Source organism: Quercus lobata, chromosome 10 (genome assembly GCF_001633185.2).
Source record: "Quercus lobata isolate SW786 chromosome 10, ValleyOak3.0 Primary Assembly, whole genome shotgun sequence".
Classification (NCBI taxonomy): Eukaryota; Viridiplantae; Streptophyta; class Magnoliopsida; order Fagales; family Fagaceae; genus Quercus; species Quercus lobata.
Genome location: NC_044913.1, coordinates 47,255,061 through 47,277,702, shown reverse-complemented (window position 1 = coordinate 47,277,702; position 22,642 = coordinate 47,255,061). Strand labels below are relative to the sequence as shown.

General features: G+C 31.6%; 1 protein-coding gene across 5 annotated transcripts; it reads left to right on the top strand.

Moving 5' to 3' along the window:
• The first annotated feature begins 6,812 nt into the window (after positions 1-6,812).
• Positions 6,813-21,276, top strand: LOC115962782 (putative disease resistance protein RGA3). 5 transcript variants are annotated; one of them, XM_031081653.1, is made up of 7 exons: positions 6,813-6,865; positions 7,073-7,260; positions 9,168-9,487; positions 11,233-14,337; positions 15,311-15,414; positions 17,074-17,278; positions 21,237-21,276. In XM_031081653.1, exons 2-4 carry the CDS (start codon positions 7,104-7,106, stop codon positions 13,783-13,785), a joined length of 3,030 nt encoding a protein of 1,009 aa, XP_030937513.1. In that variant the 5' UTR covers positions 6,813-6,865; positions 7,073-7,103; the 3' UTR covers positions 13,786-14,337; positions 15,311-15,414; positions 17,074-17,278; positions 21,237-21,276. The 5 variants fall into 5 exon arrangements, with proteins under 5 accessions (XP_030937513.1, XP_030937510.1, XP_030937512.1 ...); XM_031081650.1 differs by having other exon boundaries at positions 15,307-15,414; XM_031081652.1 differs by lacking the exon at positions 21,237-21,276 and having other exon boundaries at positions 15,307-15,414; positions 17,074-17,536.
• Positions 21,277-22,642: the final 1,366 nt, after the last annotated feature.

Genomic DNA, 22,642 nt, shown 5'->3' with positions numbered 1-22,642 from the left:
AGGAAGTTGCCGAACTCTGCGTTTTGCGTTTTGCTGAACTGCCTCTTCAAGCTCTTGCTCTAGGTACGAGTTCATCGGGATGAGCATGAGTACTCCAATGGATTCCATGAGTTCTAGATGAGAGCTAGAGAGAAAAAGAGAGAGAGAGAGCAAGAAAGAGAGATAAGTGTTTGGAGGCCAAGAAAATGAAGAAAAATGAAAACCTTGTCTGAGATTTTTTTTTTTTTTTTAATAAATTATGGTAAGGGCTGGGTGGAATTTGGGTATATTATTTTTGGGTTAAATAGGGTTCAATGGGTTTTTAGTTAAAACCCAATAATAATTGGGTCTAATTGGGTTGATGTCCATTTAACCTAACTAATAATTGGGTGAGTTTAGGTTCAATTAAAGTGGGTGGGTTTGGGTGGGCAAATGGGTTTGGGCTTACTTTGCCACCCCTACTAATGATCCTACCACATCTAGCTATTCTTATTTCATTACTCATATCGTCTGTGCTAAATTTGACAAAGTGCATTTTAGATCTTGAGGTTCACTTTTCACACAATTGCTTCGTTTGGGAGTTCATAAGAGAATAAAATGAAATAGAATAAAATGATCTTAAGGGAATGGAATGGAATGTAATGTATTTAAGTAAGGAAAATGAATAAAAAAGAAAATAATTGAATGAAATTAAATAATCTTATTTGGATGTTTTAAAATAAAGGAATGAAAATGAATGAAAATAAATGGAATGTAAGTAACCTTGTTTGGGAAAAAATGAAATCATATTATGAAAATATTACTATTAGACTCCTATTTTAAAATAAAGGGTTGAATATATAGGGGTATTTTGAGAATTTTAGTAAAAAAATTTATTAAATTTAATTTCACTCCCTCCCATTCTTCCCAATTTTGGGAGGAATTAAAATTTGAGATTTTAAGGCCTCGTTTGGGAGGAGGGAATGAAATGAAATGGAAAGAAATGAAATGAATAATTTTAGAATATTCTTCTCTTCCCTTGTTTTGGAGTTTTAATGGAGGGAATGGAAAGTCTATTCTCCTATTTGGGAGTTTAAGTGGGAGGGAATGGAATGGGTAGGAGAGAACATTCATTCCTCTCTATTCCCTTAAAATCTCAAAATATGTTGTTACTAAAATTTGAACTTTAATACTAACTCATTAAATGAGACATATTCATTAAATTAAATGCGTATTTTCATTGATTTTTGAAAATTAGAAATTGAAAACAGCTTTTTGCATGTTTTCAGTTTCCTTCACAAATTGAGTTTTCAGAATAGTTTTTGTTTTCTATCAATTTTTTGTTGCCAAATAAGCTTTTTAGTTTCAAAAATAGAAAATTGTTTTTGAAAACAAAAAATAAAAAGGAAAAGTAGTTACCAAACATACACTTATTCTCTTTCTTTAGTTTTCTATTCGGCATTAATGTGAGAGATCGCGTCCCCGACCCGTTTTATAGGATGTTGGGCCAAATCCACGTGAATGGGTAGAGTTATGTTATTGCCTCTCAAAATGGAGGTTCGACTAGTTATATTTTCCCCCTTTAAATTAAGAGTTTTACAATGAAGTCGCCTCTTATTTTATTATTAAAAAATAAAAAAATCATAATTGAAAAATTCCTCATTTTATTAATTTGAAATTGAATTTACATTGATCCTAGGAAAATTACATGGTTTTGGTCCTAGATACAATCTAAGATAAAGTACATGACTATGTTTCCTAGTTACAATCTAGAAATTGAAAATTACATGGATAAGTATTTGATCTACTAACTCTTGATCTAAACTCAAAGGCTATGTTACAAGGTGGGATGATGTTAGGCACCCACCTTACCTGGTGAAACTGGTCTTCTAGATTATAGTGGCCAACATTCATATCATATCATCCAATATGTCAATCAATTTGCATGTTGAATTTAATGTGTATGCTTGTGATGAATCCTAATTCAATTTATTAAGTATTGCATTTGGATTGACAAATAAATTCTAGTGAATGTGTGTGTATGGTGATATCCTAGATTCAAGGACTTGAAAGAATTATGAAACAAATATGTTTTTCATATTTTTGATGTGGATTTAAAATCAAAACTAGTGTTTATGCATGAACATGTGATTAACAACTAATAACATGTAAAGAACACATAAGAACAATTACGAACATTCAAACATATTCAAATGAATTTAAATGATTACCATCATGCTTTAATCTTAAACTCTCATTATGGCAACACAAAAAAACAATTAGGAAAATGGATTACACCTTCATGTAAGATTCATATGGTGGAGAAAGAGACTCTTAAGAGAGGTCCTAAGGGTGGAAGAAACAAAAAGTTAGGAGAGAAAGAGTGAATCTCACTCAATACCTTGAGTTTCAAGAAGACCAAGATATAATAAGACTACTCTACTTCCTAGAACTCAAAAAAAGAGAAGAGAGGAGGTTTTTTTGCGTGCCTTCAAATGAAGGAAATGGGGGTTTATATAACTAAGAACATGTGAAGAACACAAAAAAACAATTACGAATATTCAAACATATTCAAAGGAATTTAAATGATTACCATCATGTTTTAATCTTAAACTTTCATTATGGCAACACAAAAAAAAAAAAAAAAAAAAAAAATAGGGAAAGGGATTACACCTTCATGCAAGATCCATATGGTGGAGAAAGAGACTCTTTAGGGAGGTCCTAAGGGTGGAGGAAAAAAAGAGTTAGGAGAGGAAGAGTGAATCTTACTCAATCCTTGAGTCTCAAGAAGACCAAGATATGATAAGACTACTCCACTTCCTAGAACTCAAGAAAGGAGAAGCGAGGAGGTTTTTTTTGTGTGCCTTCAAATGAAGGAGAGGAGGGGTTTATATAGTAGTGGTGGAGAAAATATAAATGGAATGTCGTTTAATGAGGGTTGACAAAAAATCATGAACCTAAACCGCATTTTAGCCTTGGAGGAAATCTGGTGCATTAAATGGAAAGATTGGTGGGAGTGAGGAGTAAGCCAAAATTCGGTTTTCTAGTAGCTGCTATAACAGCCTATAGAGCCAACTTCGAATAATCATATCTGATTCAATTCTGATCGGAATTGTCTCGTTCTTATGCTTAAATTGAAGCTCCAGATGTCCAATTTTTGGAAAAATTAACCTCATTCACAGATTCAAAATATTCAGAGAGATATCAACAAAATGGTGAGTAGAGGTCATTTGTTAGAAAATGATTTCAGCACAATTAACATTAATAGGTCCCGAATTAACTCCTAATTAATATTAAATGACTCCTATCACTCCCATTTCAGACTTAATTGGTTCCAAATTTATCCTAATTAAAAGGTAATAGCACAAATTACTCATTAAATAATTAATGTTTAACTATCTAGTTAATTAGGTGTGTGCAACCCTACCCTAAAATGTAGTCCTAACCAATCAAATTATGACACATCATTATTCTCAAATTGATTATATTTATAATCAATTGAAATCAATTGTTCATAATCACATATAATCGAACTCAATTTGTGATAGTGCATATCAGCCATTAGAACTTGATTTGATGATAACTTTCAATTTGATGGTTCGATTAGGGCTTATGACCAGTTGATTTGATCGTTACAACATCAAGATCATTTTGGTGAAATGAGATTAATGATCTAGTAACCAGTATAAAGATGCATATTTTCAAGGTGAAACTACCCTTTTACCTTTCATGTGAGGTTAAATGCGGGTTGCAAAATGGGGTGTCAACAATTAACAAAATACTTCTTTTTCTTCGTTCTACTCTTCTCACTAGTTCCCACTTCCAAGATTCTACCACTTCTCTTTCTGTTGGTGTCCATTGATTGCATCTACCTATTTGCAAACTACTTGAGTAAGTGCACTCTAACATATGTGTTTCATGCTATTGATTTTGTATTTTCTTGGCTAAATAAATGCTTTATTAACACAAAATAGAAAAACAAGATGAAAAAATTAAGAGGAAATTACAGTAAACCCACCTATGCTTTGACCCATTTGCACTTTGCCTACCCATGGTTCAAAACTTAACACTTTGCCCACCCGAGCTTCAATCCATTTACTCCCCGTTACCCACCTCATCCTCAAACGTTAGAAAAACACATTTTAATAGAAATCACAACATGAGAAGGATCAAAACCACTTTCCCTTAAATACTTTTCTCAGGAGCCCTAGAATCACGAAAAATCTCCATTTGCATCTAATATACAAATCATGCTACAAGAATAAACCAAGATGAGCAAGGGGTTGTTTGAGGGACCCAAATCCAATTAATAAATCACTCATTGTTTGGGTTTTCAAACTATTTTTCTTTGGGTTTATTTGGGTTTTATAATAGCAGTGTGATAAGAAACTTGACATAACCAATATCATTAAAATTGCAAGGAAAAATCATTTTAATACCTCCAAATGTCCTATATTTTTAATAACTCAAACTAACATTAATAACACCATTACAATTTATCATTCTTATGCAATGGTGAATTCAAACTTCGAACATTTCTGTTGGTATTATCAAAAAGTGTTAATTATCTTATATCAATGAAAATAAATAAATTTTAATTATAATTAATATATTAATAGTTTTTCATTGTATGATTATATATATATATATGTATGTATATATCTTTTTTTTAACTTATGTAATATGTTTAAAAATTATTTAAATTTTAATAGATACTTTTTCAATCAATGTTACTGATTTTTACAAATTTATTTTATTTTATTATTATTAAATCAATTACGGAATCATCGTGGTTGAACCTTAATTCAAACTCAAAACCTTGAACCTCCCCTTTACAACTTTTTTGAAGATCTATTCTTTTAAACATTGCTTCCATATTAGTATTTGCAGTAAATAAAGTTGCCAAGAACCCAACTTTTCTTTTCCCCCTTCTACTTCAAAGATCAAAATCAGCTACCTATAGGAGATCCAGAGAAATTAAAGGATGAGAAAAAAATAAAATAAAAGAAAGAAATAAAATGAACTACATCAAAAGAAGTTTCTCCAGATATTAAATGGAAATTAAAAAATAAAGTAAAATAGAACAATTTTTTTGAATTATTTTGCTCAATTGAAATAACCCAACAATGTCACTAAGTTTTAAAAAAGAAAAAATAAAAAAAGATATAAGATAATATAGTTAATCCTTTAAGAACATCGCTTGATTGTAAAAGCAAACATATAATATCAAAATTTCAGGAATATATATTGAGAGAAGAGTAATTACAATAAAAAGCTATAAATATATTAAACTAATTATATATAGAAAATCATATCAGTTTCCAATATGATTTAGTAAAGTATGGACTAGTCTAGTGGTTGCTTCTCCTCTTAAGGGAGGAGGTTCAAGCCTTGAAAAAACCAAGGATGGATATTGGGGAGCCTACAACAGTGGGTAAGAGAGAGAGATTTTGAGATCAAATTCGGCAATTCAATTTCCATTTTTCATGCAAATTTGGCACTTGGGTACTGAAATCTACATATCTAGTAAACATGTCTAGTATTATACGTGTGCAATGCACAGTTTAATCAAGAATTATGTGTAAGCTAAAAAAATAAGAAAATATCTTCTAATCTAAGTAAAATTAAATAATAAAATAGATAAAACAATTTATCATCCAATTTATATCAAGACATGCTTAATAATAAGCTAAAAAGAAGATTGTTCTCTAAATCAAATCCATATCATAAATGCGTAATTCATATATGATATACAAAATAATAAAAAATCATGTCTAACAATATTATGCACAAATGTGTAACAACATATCACCATTGGAACCCATATCTATAATTCAAATAAAATATACAAAATAATTAAAAAATAAAGGTGTCCAAGCATATTTAATGATTGATTCTCAAACCATAACCATATAAATTGCATAAAACTTAAGAAACTTAAGTTAAACAAAAGACAAAAAAAATACACAAAACCTATTCAATTTTGATGGAAAAAAATATAGTAAACAAATACATATTTGCAAGGTTGAAGGTAAAAGAATAGAATAATAGAGGAAAAAATAATATGGTAGATATTTATTATGAATTATTTGATATATATACACACACACTCTACATTGAAGAAATTGATATGAAAAAAAAGTGTAATGTTAGTTTAATTTGTGGAAGTGTGAAACTGAAATCTAAATCTTAAAAATAAGTGGCATGTGAAGAGGAAATCCAAAAAAAAAAAAAAAAAAAAAAAAAACTAAAAGCTAAAGTGCAAAACTGACATTCTTTGTCTCACTAAAATTCATTTAAGTTATTTAACTTTATTTTTTGTCAATTTAGTTATCTAAATTTCGAGAGTGTTCAATCAAGGTCTCTCTATTAACTCTACCCTTAGCTCCTCCCAAAACTACACCGTTTTAGTGTTATTTAATATTTAATAAATAAATTTATTATTTATTTCAATATTTTAAAAATTAAAATACCGAGATGAAAGGAGGTAATGTGCAAAATAGCAGTGCAAAAGAATTGTATATAGTTAGTTAGGCAACGTTTAAACAATAAAGGAAAGTAGCATCTTAAGTTTTACAAACTCGAAATCCATATTAGAACTCGAGTTCAAAAGACTCGCGGTGCGAGCATGAAAATGCCACATAGATCTCGAGTCTTTAAAACTCGAGTTTTATGCAAAATAAATTTCACCTATAGTGGCGTTTTTAAGTCTTACAGTGACGTTTTAAAACCCTATAGTGACGTTTTTATTCAATTTATGGCGATCGAGTCTTTAAAACTCGATTTTTAGCCTGATTTTTTCATATTTGTTGTTATTTAGAAAAGAAATTCAGATTAAAGCATAGCAACGTACCCGATGAGATAGAAATTGTGAGGTCGAGAGAGAGTGGGATGAGAGAGGGAGCAAGTGGTGGGTCAAGGATGTGGAAATCTGAAAGCAGATATTTCTTTTAAGCATTTTCGTCGGCTTCAGGATAGTTCTATGCCAGAAGTTTCATCCACAAATACAAGGATAAACACAAGCAAGATTTATAAAAGTTTCGCTGGAACTTTCTTCACAATACGTGTACTATCTTTGTTGGACTATACAAACTTTCTTCAAGTGGTGGGCCAAGACCTCCAATAACTGAAGAAATGGGAGGCAAATGTTAGCAAAGTTATACATTGCTCTATTACTTCTATTCTCCTCTTCCTCTTGTTCTTTTCAGACTATTATTACCTTCTCTCTTTCTCTTTCTCTTTCTCTTGCTCTTCCTGAACTCCGTTCATTGCATCTACTCTACTTATTTTCAAGCTATTACAGTAAGTGCACTCTCACATGTCTTTCCTCCTGTCCATTTTTTTTTTCTTGCTTGAATAAATAGTTTAATTAACCGTCAATAATTCCAAATCTATATATCAAACAGGGGGAAAAAAATTTCAAGTCTACTATATTCAAGTCATTAAAATTAAAACTAAAAGTTTGAACTCCAAATCTTTATTTACTTGGCTAAATTACATATTTCGCCCTCTGTGGCACACCTATATAAATGGAATTGTTATGTGGTTCATTTTTTTAGAGCCTCATCTAAGTCATGCCTTTTTGTGTAGTTGAAATTAGAAAATCTCATCGAATCTAAAGTTGTTTAGTATATAAACCTTGTTCAATTGAGAACATGATTAATGGTGAAGCCATGATTTTATTTTAGGGAGGATAAAATGTATATGAGTATTTGAAACCAATCTAAATAATAAAAAAACCATTAATAAGAATAATAAGGGATATATGTAAGCAAATAAAAAATTATTTATTATAATTATTTACCTGTTAGAGGTTTTTTATACATGAATAATTCATTTTGTTTTTTGTTTTTTCAAATTCCACTAATGATTCTCATGAAATGATTTTCAGTAGCTTGACAAATCTCAAATACAACATATGTGAATTTTAACATTTTGGTTAATATACTCATAAAATATCAAATTGCAATATTTTAAAAACTATTGTGAATATATATACTTGAAACTTTGTAGTCAACTTAAAAAATAAAATACAATATTTCCCTTTTATATATTTTTTTATTTATACACAAAAAACTAAAATTTTAGTCGTTTTTTTTCGACATTTGTTATCCTGCATGTTTCAAACCTTTAACAATCATTGATAAAAAAAATTAAAAAAAAAAAAAAAATTTCTTATTCTTTTCCAAATGAAGTTTGACACATAAAAGAAATAATAATCTATTAATTATGATATAAATAAACAAATAAAACATTTGCATAAATATAAACTCATTCCATGTGATGATTGATGAGTTGGTTGGAGAAAAACCAAAGATTCTCATGAAGCTTTTTGAAACATATAGGGCCTCCGATTAATGCTTCCAATGGTTTGAGACTTTTGATCCATAGAAGTAAACATCTGCTATGTTTGTGCTAAAATACCTTTTTGGGTGGCAGCGGCAGATGATCGATCACACACTGGTAGAGGCTTATGATAACAGTCTTTGTAGATTGACATAGTAATTAGTTGGAACTCTTCTAAAATTTCCAACATAGGAACCAAATTAATTACTTAGAATCCAAAAAAGAAAGGCATGTAATATAACATGTTAAGCTCAACTTCTATGGCATTTCACTAAGTTCTTATATATATGTACATATATCACAATCTCATCCCATGTATATACCCGACACATCGAAGCCAAAAAACCATCTTCTTTCGGCGAGTGATATAAAACACGTTATAATATATTGCCATTGTTCTCAGACTTTACCTCTTCTCTTTCTCTCTGCGTCTATTTGCTGCATCTACCTGTTTGTGAACTAATAGAGCAAGTGACTAAGTGCACTCTGACATGTCTTTGATGCTATAGATTTTATATTTTCTTGGCTAAATATTATAGTTTATTAACAATTTAACACAGTAAACAAAATAAGAGGAAAAGTTTGATGGACATATTCATTTGATGGACATATTGTTCTTGGCTAAATATTTTATTGATGGTGATATATATCTAGCCATTAGAGGGCGGAGCAAAAAACTTGAGGGTGATTTTGATAGACATCATAAAATAATTATATAATATTTTTAAACATATTAGAACAGAGCTTATTTTTTTATTCTATAGATCTATTTTATTTAAATTAATTTTATTATTCTACATATTCATTTTTACTATCAATTTTTTATTATTCTAATATTAAATTCTTTATGCATTTATTGTAAGGGAAAAGAAATATGGTTCGAAAAAGAGATCGATTTTGGGAGTATGCTGAAGATCTAAAAGGTCGTTTTAAATGTAAGTTTTGTGAATGTGATTTTGCTGGGGGTGCTTCAAGAATTAAATGTCACTTGGCTGGAGTTAAAGGTCACGATATTGATATTTGTACGAAAGTGTCTAAAGAGGTCCAAGAGGAGGCTGCTCTAATAGTTGGAGAACCTAACAAAAAACTTAAGGGTGCATCAACTTCAAACAGAGATAAAGGGAGGGAAATCAACTCAACTTCAATATCAAAGGATGTCACATTAAGCAGAGTGTTTGAAAAGGTGAGTAAAGATGTAAATTTTTATTTTTAGATTATATTTCATCTTAATCTTGGCTATGAACTTGTGATAATATTTTCAATTATTGATTTTAATTGTTTGGATCAAATAAAACATTATAATAAATTTTCTTATTATTTAATGAATTTTTTTTCTTGCAACAAGTGGGGAAGAGGAGTTTGAACTCATACTCTCTTCCATTGGAGAAGTGTATTGTCATTAAACTACAAAATTCTTAGCATTATTACTTTATTTATTTATTTCTATAACTTGATATTTATAAGAGTGGAGAAAGAGGATTTGAATCCAATTTTTCATAATAAACAGGAGTATTATGCCAATGAGTTACAAGAGTTTTGGCTTGGTGTTGTTGTTGTTGCATTTTTATTTTTATTTTTATTTTATTTTATGTGGAAACAAACACACATAGGGAAGAGGGAATGTGTGTGTTTGTTTCTGAAATTTAAGGGGAGAGAGGAGGAAAAGAAGGTAGTCGTCCCACATTACTTAAATGAGTATGTTATGTATAATATAACTTAAATAAGATAAAAGATTTGTATTCAGTACTAATTGTTCATTTCTAACAAAATTGTACTCTACACTACGTTATAGACTAGTCAAGTTCATCCTCTGAGGTTCTCAGACCTTCACATTAAGTGAGACATTTGTTGACCTTAATTATACTTTTCAGCCCCCCCCAAAAAAAAAAAAAACATTGGCTTTATCTATTTACCCACAATTGTCACCTTTTTCATTCTTTCATTTTCAACTCTCTCTCTCTCTTTTTTTTTTTTTTTTTTAAGAAACAGCTTAGCGTTTTTTTCCCCAACTTTGTAGATTTTTTAAAGAACTTATTGTCAGCCACTGAAGTCCATGTATTCTCGTCATTAGACTCATTCATCCCAAATTGGTTGTCCTCTTTAGAATATCTATTTTTTTAAAGAAACATTATTTAATGTATTTACTGTTAAATAAAAAAAAAAATTCAAGTTTCCAAACTACTATCATTAAGTTCAACTCTAATGAAAGTGGGATATTATTGATGTCAAGAGCTTTATAACTCAGCTAATTGGCACTTCTTGGTATGTTCATGACATTTTGAATTCAAATCTTCCCTTACCTATTGTAACTATCGAATTATTAAATAAAAAAAGAAAAAAAAAGGAAAAGGGTTATTGACTTTTTAAATAACTTGAATTTGGCATGTATATTAAGAATAAAGAGAATCTGTAATCCAATGATGAGATTTTAAAATATTAATATAATAAAAGTTAGTAAATGGTATAAGACAAGAGCATATATTCATTCATGATATTATGTTCTTTATTTATTTATATTCAAGGAGAAAGAAATACAAGTAGAAAGAAAGATCAATTTCAGGAGTACGCAAAGGAAGAAGATGGTTATTTCATATGTAAGTTTTGTGAACATAAATTTCCTAGGGGAGCTTCAAGAATTAAATTATACTTGACAAAAGTTAAAGGCCTTGATATCGATATTTGTACAAAATGACTGAATAATGTTCATGCAAAAGCTTATCTAGAGATTAAGGGGCCTAACAAAAAGCTTAAGACAACATCCACTTCAGGCAATGCTAAGCAGAGTAAAAATTCTTCAAATCCAATATCAAAAAATTGTCACACAGTTGATTATCTATAGCTTTAACTCAAAACATAATTGTTTATTTCTTACAAAACCATACCCTTACACTTTGGCAAACAATTTTTATACTATTTTCTTTTGTGCAGAGTAATGAAGAATATAGCACTGAAATCGACCTTAGTGTTGCAGTGGAAGGACTATTAGCCAAGGTGAGATCACTTGTTATTGATCATATTGGTTTTGGATTGGGTGACAAGGAGCAGCTAATAGAGCTTCTTGTCTCATTATCCAAGATTCAAGTTGTGTTACAAGACACTGAGAAATGGCAAATAACTGATGAACCTATGAGGATTAGGTTAGCGGAGTTTAGAGATGTAGTTTATGATGCTGACGATGTGCTAGATGAGTTTGAGATTCTTAAGCAAGAGGTACAATCTCAAAACCAAATAATGGAAAGTATTGGCGTTTCACTCTTTAATCTTATCACAACCCCCCTCAATATAGAAAACAAAATGAAGACCATCATCGATCGATTATTGGATACAATTAAGAATGGTCTTAGAGTGGGGTCTATGGATACAATCCCCAAGATTAGCCTGGATAGAGAGGTAGACTCCTACCTCAATGATTTAGAAATTGTAGGGAGAGGATATGATGTCTCAAAAATAGTGAACATGTTGACTAATGCAAGCAATCAATGTATCTCCGTTCTTCCTATAGTGGGTATGGCAGGTCTTGGAAAGACAACTTTAGCAAAAGAAGTTTATAACAATGAATTAATAAGGAAACATTTTGATCTACTAGCATGGGCATGTGTCACTAAGAATTTTAATTTTAAGAGGATTTTATGTGAGATTCTTCAATCTTTTGATAAAAATTATTTTTCATTCTTGGAATATTGCCAATTCCAAAGTGAAGATAAAATTCTTAGTAGACTTCAAAAAAAATTGTGTGGGAATAAATATCTTCTTGTACTTGATGATGTGTGGATTGATGATCATGAAGAATGGAGTAAATTAAGGAGTTACTTGCTTAGTTTTAATTCAATGACGGGAAATAATATTGTTGTAACAACCCGTAGTGATAAAGTCGCAAATCTCATAGGGACACCACAATGCCAACATTATCTGGAACAATTATCAAAAGATGAATGTTGGTCCATATTTGAAAAAAGAGCATTTGCAAATAAAAAAATTACTCGAACTAGAGATTTGGAGTCTATTGGAAGAGAGATTGCTAAAAGAAGTGAAGGGTTTCCATTGGCTGCAAAAGTTTTGGGAGGAATAATGTGCTTTAAATATGATAAAAGTGAATGGTTATCAATTCAAAATAATAAAATTTGGGATTTATTAGATGATGATACTAATAGATTCTTCCAGATATTGAGGTTAAGTTTTGATAATCTTCCAACACCATCTTTAAAACAATGTTTGGCATATTGTGCAAATTTTCAAGATTATAACATCAGAAAGGACGAAGTTATTCAACATTGGATGGCTGAAGGGTTCCTTGAATCATCTAATGGAAGTCGTACGATGATGGAGGATATTGGTAACTCGTATTTCAATTTCTTGTTGGCAACTTCCTTTTTCCAAGATGCTAGAAAGGATGAGTATGGTAACATTATCAGCTGCAAGATGCATGATTTGGTGCATGATTTTGCACTCTCAATTATAAAATCTGAAACTCTAATTTTGGAGGGAGCTTCAATGGATTGTGTTGGCAACGCACAATGTTTATTTTTCCGCTTCGTTGGCCAAACAACACAAAGAATTCCATTTATTGGAGATGATTTCACAAAATTGCGCAGCTTAGTTTCAGATTATGCTGACTTTGGCAGCACATTATCAAATTTTAAAAGCTTACGTGTGTTAAAGTTATATGGGGGCAGTATAATAGAGTTGCCAGATTCAATTGAGCATTTGATACATTTGAGGCTTCTTCACATCTCACGTGCCAAAATTAAGACATTACCAAAATCCGTCACCAAACACTACAAATTGCAAACTTTAACAATCGAAAAATGTTATTTTGGATTCAGAGAGCTTCCAGAAGAGTTAAGCAATTTGATTAACTTGAGACATATTTATATTGATAAGGAACCTCTCCGTATGCCTAAGAATATGGGGTTGTTGACTCGCCTTCAAACATTGCCAATTTTTGTTGTGGGTCAAGATGAAGGTCATAGCATCGAAGAATTGGGAGCTTTGAAGAATCTGAGAGGAGAAATAGACATCCGCAATCTAGGTTTTGTGGAAGATGAGGAAGAAGCCAAAAGTGCAAAATTAAAAGAAAAGGAAATATTCAAGTTGGGATTATACTGGAGTTGGGAAGAAGATTATAGAGATAAAGATAAAGATGAAAAGGTGTTGGAAGGCCTCCAGCCTCACCAAAATTTGAAAAGCTTAACAATTGATTTGTACGGAGGAAAGAAACTCCCATCATGGGTTGGTTTGTCGCTACATCACAATTTGATTGAGATCAAATTGGGATACTTCAAGAATTGTGAAGAAGTTCCTACTCTGGGGCATTTACCCTGTCTTAGGGTTCTTGAAATAGCTGGAATGTGGGAGGTAGGATGTATAGGAAGCGAGTTTTACCGTGATGAGAGTTGCAAAAATACAAGATTATTTCCGGCATTGAGAATACTTAAATTGGAGTACATGGAAGGATGCAAAAGAGTTGACAAGTGCAGGTGAGGTGTTGGTGTTTCCTTGCCTAGAGGAGCTCACCTTATATGACTGTCAATCGCTGAGAAATTTGCCAGACTCACTCCACACCTGCACTTCCCTTCAGAAGTTGGTAGTGGGCTGGACTGACCTGAGGTATTTGCCAGGTGTCCCGTCATCCATAATAAGGCGTGGTATTGAAGACCTACCCACTGGCAGTGAATATTTGGAGAATTGGGATTGTCTGCCTTCTTCTACTTATTCCATTCAACTCTCCCTCCAAAGTCTCATGTTTTGTGGGCCGGATACTCTCCTTGACCAAATTCAATATTTCACTGCCCTTAAAATTTTGTGGATAGGCGCAAATGTAAATTTGGTAGATTTGCCAGAGTGGTTGGGCAATATTTCTTCTCTTCAACAGCTGTATCTTGTGCATTGCTGGGAACTGGTGCATCTGCCCACCAAGGAAGCCATGCAACGCCTCACCCAATTGAAAAAGCTGGTGATTTCTCGTTGCCCCAAATTTGAACACAATGAGAGGATCAAGATTAGCCACGTTCCATATGTTGAAATCAATTCTAAGTAAGTCTATATCCTCTTCTATTCTCTTATATTCGTAATGGGTGAGAGAGTATTCCTGGAATGAATGCTTAATTGAACCCCATTCCATTGATGAAAATATATAAAATGCTACAATTTGGATTAATGGCTTTTGAAATTAATCTCACCAACCACCATCGCAACACTTGCAAATTTTCTACTCTTCTTCTTCTTCTTCAATCTTTGAAATTATCTGCAATCGTTTGCGAGAAGTCACTAAAAGCGTTATATAATTTAGTTTTTTGTGATTGCTGCAAATTGGCTTGGTTCTATTCAAATTTCTGTATCTGCAAATTATCGCAAAGAATTAAAAAGTTGCTAAAAACATAAAATAAGTAAATATATTTTCTGATCGTGATGGCTGCCAATTGGCTTGATGCTATTCAAATTTTTGTTTCTGTAAATTACCAAAAGAATTAAATTGTTGCTAAAGGCATAGTCTATTTAAATATTTTCTGATTGTTACCTATTGTCTTACTGCTATCAAATTTCTGTTTGTTGGCCTATACTATTTGCTTTCTACAAATTTTTCAAAATTGAAAATTTCTGGACATTGGGAAATTTGGAATGTTGGATTCATCGCCATTAAAACCTCCTTTATGTCCAAATACTCATTCTTTGGCTCAGCATTTCTTGTAACCTTCACATTTTGATACTGTAAGAGTTCATGGATTAGTTCTTTTGATTAGGACTGTCTATAACATAACGGTAGATTTTGTTGATTTGGGCTGGGTCATAATTGTGCTGTTTATGAGGGTGAGTTTATTGTGGGAGAATGGAGTCTAGTTGCATAAGAATGAGAAATTGGGTGGGTGATGCTCTTGATTTTTCATTTCAAGTTTGGGTTGGGGGCTCAGTTTTACTAGTGCAAGAAAAATTTAACTTAAAATTTCAGACAACACTAAAGGTGTTGATGGTTCTAATATATCTATATATGGGTTTTACCTTTAGACAGAAGCCATATTGCAAAGATTTCGGGGACTAACTCAGGAAGCTGGCGAGAAGTTTGCGTTTGGGAAAATAATTAAGTTGATGACAACTGTTGCCAAGGCACTTCAGGTTTGCTTTCTCTTACCATTTGAATTATGTGTACATAATTTACTTCACAATTGGTCATTTACAAGACCAAATTCAGTTTATATATATTTGTTGTCATAGTGCATATAGCCAATGTGCATATCTACAATGTATAGAGTTGTGTTGAGTCATGAGTGCAGTCATATCACTGGATTGTGGTTTCACACTGTTTGACATTAAAGTCATTCTGTGCTTTTAGTGTTATTATAGCTTAGCCTGAACAGTGTGGGAATGCCCTTTGCCGTGACTCTTTTAGTTTCTGACATGGATATGACAAAGTAATTGCTAGACATATATTTGCCATTAGTCAGAAAAATTACAAATGCCTTTGTGTCGCTATTAATAACAGCAAGTTCTGTCAATCATATAGATAATTTGATTTACAATTTACTTATTATTTTATAGCAGAAACTGAGGTTAATGAATTATAAATGATCACAAATGGGCTTCGGTTAACAACTCAAAGTGTTCTTTCTATAACATAACTTTTAACAACTTTACCACAATAATCTTAAATCTGAAGTGATAAAGTAATAAATGTAAAATTTTCATGGCAACAAAAGAATATTGCAAATATACCTTAGCTTTCCTAGTCTTTGTGTACTTATGAAACTTAGATTCAAACTGATTGTCAAACTTAGCTTCAAACGGAATCGTCAAACTGATTGTTTTTTCATAACTAGGGCCAGTACTCTTGATCAGATATTGATGCTCAAAATTTTAACAATAATCTCTACGGTTTTTTGTGTGTGGTGGGTGAAGATGGCACACCATTAGCACCAACTGAAGTGGTTGAAATTACATGCTGACTTTTCTGTGATTTTCCTGACCTTTTGCTTTTAGATTTAGGCCCGGGCATTGTAGCTTCACTCATCATATCACCTACGAGGTTTCTCTGTAAATTTTATTCAGAATTCATAAGCAAATAACTAAAGATAACAACAAACTCAAAAAATAATAATAAGTTAAAAAAAAACAAATTTTATTCAGAATCCATAAGCAAATTTTATTTCTGCATGATTTATGCTAGCAGTAGCTTTTCAGTCAACTGAAGAAAGCCTTTGTGAAATCTTTTGCTCATTGTCTTACATTTGAGACCATTTCATTATAAAAGCAGAAAAGAATCTTTGAGTGGTTGGCTTCCATGCCAACATTCATGCCAAAAAGAATAAGGTTCCCTACACCAACCTCAAACCAACTATGCTGACCAAACATCTCCCAACCCATTCTTATACTCCTCCAAATACCACACCCATTGATAGATTAGTGCTTCTTGAATTAATTACAGGAAATTTGTGAACTATCCAAAACAATTATGAAAGTTGTGATTCCATTTGCATTTTTCAAAATTAAAATTTTATGGCAATTTGGAAATTTCAATATTGAAATGGTTGCTCTTAGAGTTTGCTTTGATGTCCATTGATAAAAACATACACATTATTTGTCTCAACATCTCTTGTAACCTTCACTTATAAGCTGGCCTTCTTAATTTCTTGAGCTGAAACTGCAACAGAACAAGAATCAGTTCTTTTGCTTAAACATTTGGCAATAGTTGATTTGGGCTGGGTCATAATTTCCATGTTTATGCTTGAATTGTGTGGGTGAGGGTCTTGTTGACTTTAGTTTTCATATCATATGCAGGGTGTAGTGATTTAAGTGATCCCTAGTTCAACTAGTGCAAGCAAATTTGAACTCACATTCCTATAAAGTTTCTGACAACACTGAAGTTGTTGATGGTTCTACTTCTAATATTTTAGTATATGGTTTCCACCTTTTCGAAGCTCACAAGAAGATTTCATCTCGTAGAATAGTGAACTTGATGACAAATGATGCCAAGGAACTTCAGGTTTGTTTTCTCTTTACCACTTGGGATATGTATTTATAATTTACTTCGTAATTTGTGCTTTACAAGACCCTATTCAATTTATGTATTTGCAGAATCACTGTGTTCTATAGCCAATGTACATATTTACATAAACAAAAGTTTTAGTCTATGTAAAGGCATGTGTGTCAACTCCACCTGTGTTCATACATCACCAAAACAATGTATAGAGTTATATTGAGTACAGCCAAATCACTGAATTGTGGTTTGACTCTCTTGATATGAAAGTCATTCTGTCTGTATGGTGTTATTATACCTCGGACCTTCTCAATGTTTACAATCATATTTAAAAAATATTTATCAAAATAACAATAATAATGATTCTAGCATGATTAAATCTAATGCTAGTCATGCTCCGGCAATTTAGATCTTATGTAATAAGCAATAAAGTTTTTCTGTTTTAACTCTATGAATTGATGAATTTTTAACTATTGAACATTCGGAACATGGCCAATAAAATTCATAATTTTAAATTTTTAAATCTTTCTTAATGTTAAGAAGAGTTTAGCATTTTGGAAAATCAAATAGTAAATTGTTATTTTGAAATTTTCCCTTTTCATTTTTGATCTGCAGGCATAAACTTGCTAGCTTTTTCTTTCAATTGATTTTCCAAAATTTCAGATATTAATACATAGTCATATATGTTTGTTTTGGTGTGCTGTATCTTTCACATTTGTTGGTGGTTCATATTTTTTTGAATTTTTTTTTCCATAAATTAGGTCATTCAGAGACATCACTATTAGTATTAGGCCTTAAGACATTAGCTTCTCTTCAAGCACTGTGTACAATAATTATGATTTCAATAATCTGCTTCATCTGCTCTCATCATATACCTCACCAAATTACAAATTTTACAGATTTCTAGTTGCCCTCAATTTAGGCCAAGGGAATCGTTGTCCCATGTCTTAAAGGGCTATTTATAGTATTTTCAACTGGGAGAATAGCTGAAATTAGTGCAGAAAACAAGTTTAAGTACTTTTCACTTTTCATCTCTTCTTTTTTACTTGGGCTATTTTCTTTTCAACTAGTTTGAGTTGCATGTGCAAGGCACGTGCTTGCCAATATATTGGTATTTAAACATATGTCCTTAACTTTAAAATTTTGACATTAACACCTTGATTCAGTGTTAACTTTCAGTTTTTATCTCATAGTCTATTAAGAGTTTAGTGGGAAAAAAACCACGCCAAAATAGCATTTAAATCCCTTTAAGTTAGCAATATATGTAGTAAAAAAAAGTCCCAAAAAACCCATAATAATCTATGTTGTAAACCCATAAATCCCATAAAAGAAGAAAAGCCAATACATGAAATTTAAAACACCTTGACAAAGTACTGCTACCAAATATAGTTAGACACATCCATGGTTCAAAGAGCTCTTAAAAGCACTATGCTAGAAGTTGATAGTATGTAATACACATTAGCTACCTAATGAGTTTGTCTATAGATCTAAACTTCATCTAAACAACACTAAGATTTCCTACCATTATTAACCACTTGATTTTATTGCACTTCATCTTCCACTCTTGTTCTCATCAAAAAAAAATAAAAAATCTTCCACTCTCGTAGAAAACTTTAGCACCAAGCTAAGGAAGGGTGCTTACACATCCTCTATGAGAGGAACCACTTGATTTTGCTCTACCTCTTTGATATGCTTGTTGCATCAACCTCTCTGCTACTTGTTCTAGGTCCTGGATTGGTTTAACCATAGCAACAACCTCTAAGAAAATGGGAAAGAATCAGAGAGTTGAAAGGTTAGGATTACCCACACGTTTCATTAATTCAGAAGTCAAGAAAACACTTGACACCCATTCAAAAATTGATGAAACAAGAAATAACCTATTTTCTTTCAGTAAATAATAAAAATGCTAGATTAATCTCCATTACGTTAGTAAAGAGGTAGAGTGCAATGAACAGTTTTTGAATTAAGACACAGTATCCAGTTTTGGCTTTTTGCAATACACAAGGATCTCAACAAGAAGGGAAAACTTTTTTAAAAAAATTACAAAATCAGAAAGCATGGCGAACCTCACTCGTGAGTTGTGACCATCCCACAATTTGTTATCTTGCTAGTGTCACTAGCAAGATAAGAAACTCAAGGGAGCCATCAATCTTTTCCTCCTGCAATTTCTATAAGATGTCAGTGGCTAATGATGCAAAAATATAAATGAGAAGCATGGAAAGAGGCACTCTTAACCTGACTAAATGTATAAATTTGGATAGCTCTCTTAAATAGGGACTTGTAATAATATTAGACTAAACAACATTCCTTTAGCAGAATGCTAAAACACAAATGTAGGTGCATTGAGAAATGCCAATATAAATTTACATTTTCAAATTAGCATTGATTAGTGGGATATTTAAATGGTTTAAACAAGGATTAAAAGCTATTGATTCTAGTTTATTTTTATTTTCCCCTACTTTCTTTTGGCTGGGATGCTAAAAAAATAAATAAAAGCATACTTGATTCTTTTAAACATAAGAAATATATAACCATTCCATATCACATTTGACATAATAGGGTTTTTTCACCTCAAGTTGTTTACAAGTCATGCAATTTTCTCTACATATTAGTGAACTTATATAATCTGGTTCATTTGATTAAGACGGCTGTGCAGGGCAATTGGATGTAGGATATGCCTGCCTTTTCTTTCCATTATGTACTTCTAGAGCTAGGAGTGGAGAGGAAATTTAATAATATTGGTGCTACCGTAGAATTTTATGCATTACTCACAGTAGTGCTAACGTAGAAAATACTTTATTTGAAGATGGTGATGGCAACTGAAGTAATTGAGACCCTAAGAGGGTTTGGATGCTTAAAGGCAGGATCCATTCATGATAAGTGACTAAATTTTATGCTAGACATCAATTTAGCACAACCCTAGTCTTTTACACACACACATGACACTATAAGCAAATACACCATTTTCAAATTGGTAGAGTCAACAACAATTACCATATGATGACATCTATATAATTGGGCACCAAGTTTTCTCACAAATTATGGCCAACTCATCTGAAAATTTATATGAGACAAAAAAATTAGCTCATTAACAATAAAATAAGTTAAGCCAAACATTCAAGCTCACTATAAAAATAAAAATTTGAAATATCAAATACCAAAATTTCAAGGAACTAAGTTTAGAGCTCACTCAACTCAGCATGAGATTTCATTTCATGCACTGTGAATAATGGTCGACATTGATCATGCTGTCTCTAGCGTCAGTTGCATATGAGTTTCAAATAATTCCACCATTTCCATTGATTGAAGAGCACAACCTCCTATTTAATCATAGACCCAAACAGTAACTGGAGAACCTATCATTCATTCATGATTTATACATTAGGAAGAAGCCACAATATCTGCTTATGGTGTAAGTGGCTCATTGCATCACTAAATTACAAATACCAATGATCTTTGATTGTCCCAATCAGAGGTCATGTAGTTTAGCCCAAAAGGGTTTAAGATTGCTACATGTTCCAATGATTGAGATAAACATTTGATACATCCTATGTAAAGGTCAAAATCATTTAAACTGGTATGTTCCCTCTATTTCCTTCTGTTTGCTGTTTTACTTTGAAGTCTGCTAACTGCTCATGATTTGTTCTCCTCTCTGCCATTTTTTTTCTTTCTTTCTGTATTTAGATATTTACCATATTCTTTGGTAAATGATATCCAAAGAGTTTTGTTTCCAACCATTAGTTCATATTTTACTGCATAGATTTTGTGTATCTTCAACTTCTAGCTCTATTTTATCGTAGTTCTTCCATGATGGTTAAATTTCTATTAGCACATCAAACATTTCTCAGAAAATTCAGAAAGTAATTATTTTTTGTTTTTTATTTTTTGGACTTCATTTTAATAATTACTTCCTCTTATGTTTTCATATTTTCTAATAATATCAACACTTATATTCTCCTTACAGTTGCACTATCTACATTGAAAATTTTGCAATACTAAAGTTGCTGTGTATGAGAGAGAAGAAGATTTCAGAAATTTTTTTCTACAAAACCAACTAGTTTCAAGCCAAAATTGGAAGCTCATTTTAGTTCCGATTTTGATGAAGTTTTAGCATGTTGTTCCTAATGAAGAGAGCTTGTATTGACCAGTGTTGTTGCTCGCTTGAATGCTAGCTACTTGGTGAGATCTTTTCTTCTTGTTAAAGTTGGCATCAACCTTATTGCCTACTGTGATGAATAACTTGAGAAAGTGTTCTCGGGTGAATTGAATATGTGCCTATGGGTCCTGTTAATTTTCTGTTAAAATGTCCAATTCAACTAATGATACTTAACCTTCTAGATTGAGAGCTTTGTACGAAGTTGCTACTTATTTTATTAAGATTAGAAAAATAAGAAAGCCATGATTGAACATCACTTTATTGATCGAATAATTGAATTTAAATTCAGTAGAATAAGAAAAATATATCACATTGGCTTGTGTCCTTGTTACAATCTAATGGAATTATCTAGTGTTTTTTCTTTTCCTTTTTTTAGGGATAAAAGGCTTGAAAAATCAGTTTTAGAAATTATGAAAAAAATAAAAAACTTATAAATCTTTTTATGATAATTAGAGAAGGGAGATTTGAATGTTAGATAGCTTTGTTAGTTACAAAGCTCTAAACAAAAAAAATATTTTTATTTAAATACTTTATAGCCGGACATATTCAAACTATCCTAGATTCCAAAGTCACTAGGATCTAAACAACGACATTAATGCTCTGTTTGTTTCAATGTAAATTATTTTCCAATTTTACAATGTTTGTAGATTGACATAGTAATTAGTTGGAACTCTTCTAAAATTTCCAACATAGGAACCAAATTAATTACTTAGAATCCAAAAAAGAAAGGCATGTAATATAACATGTTAAGCTCAACTTCTATGGCATTTCACTAAGTTCTTATATATATGTACATATATCACAATCTCATCCCATGTATATACCCGACACATCGAAGCCAAAAAACCATCTTCTTTCGGCGAGTGATATAAAACACGTTATAATATATTGCCATTGTTCTCAGACTTTACCTCTTCTCTTTCTCTCTGCGTCTATTTGCTGCATCTACCTGTTTGTGAACTAATAGAGCAAGTGACTAAGTGCACTCTGACATGTCTTTGATGCTATAGATTTTATATTTTCTTGGCTAAATATTATAGTTTATTAACAATTTAACACAGTAAACAAAATAAGAGGAAAAGTTTGATGGACATATTCATTTGATGGACATATTGTTCTTGGCTAAATATTTTATTGATGGTGATATATATCTAGCCATTAGAGGGCGGAGCAAAAAACTTGAGGGTGATTTTGATAGACATCATAAAATAATT

What these genes read in the sequence shown, in the direction of transcription:
- LOC115962782 (XM_031081653.1), top strand. Translation starts at nt 7,104, where the DNA reads ATGTTAGCAAAGTTATACATTGCTCTATTACTTCTATTCTCCTCTTCC. An exon ending in CTTATTTTCAAGCTATTACA is followed by an intron (nt 7,261 to 9,167) that starts GTAAGTGCACTC and finishes ATTTATTGTAAG; the next exon opens with GGAAAAGAAATATGGTTCGA. An exon ending in TAAGCAGAGTGTTTGAAAAG is followed by an intron (nt 9,488 to 11,232) that starts GTGAGTAAAGAT and finishes TCTTTTGTGCAG; the next exon opens with AGTAATGAAGAATATAGCAC.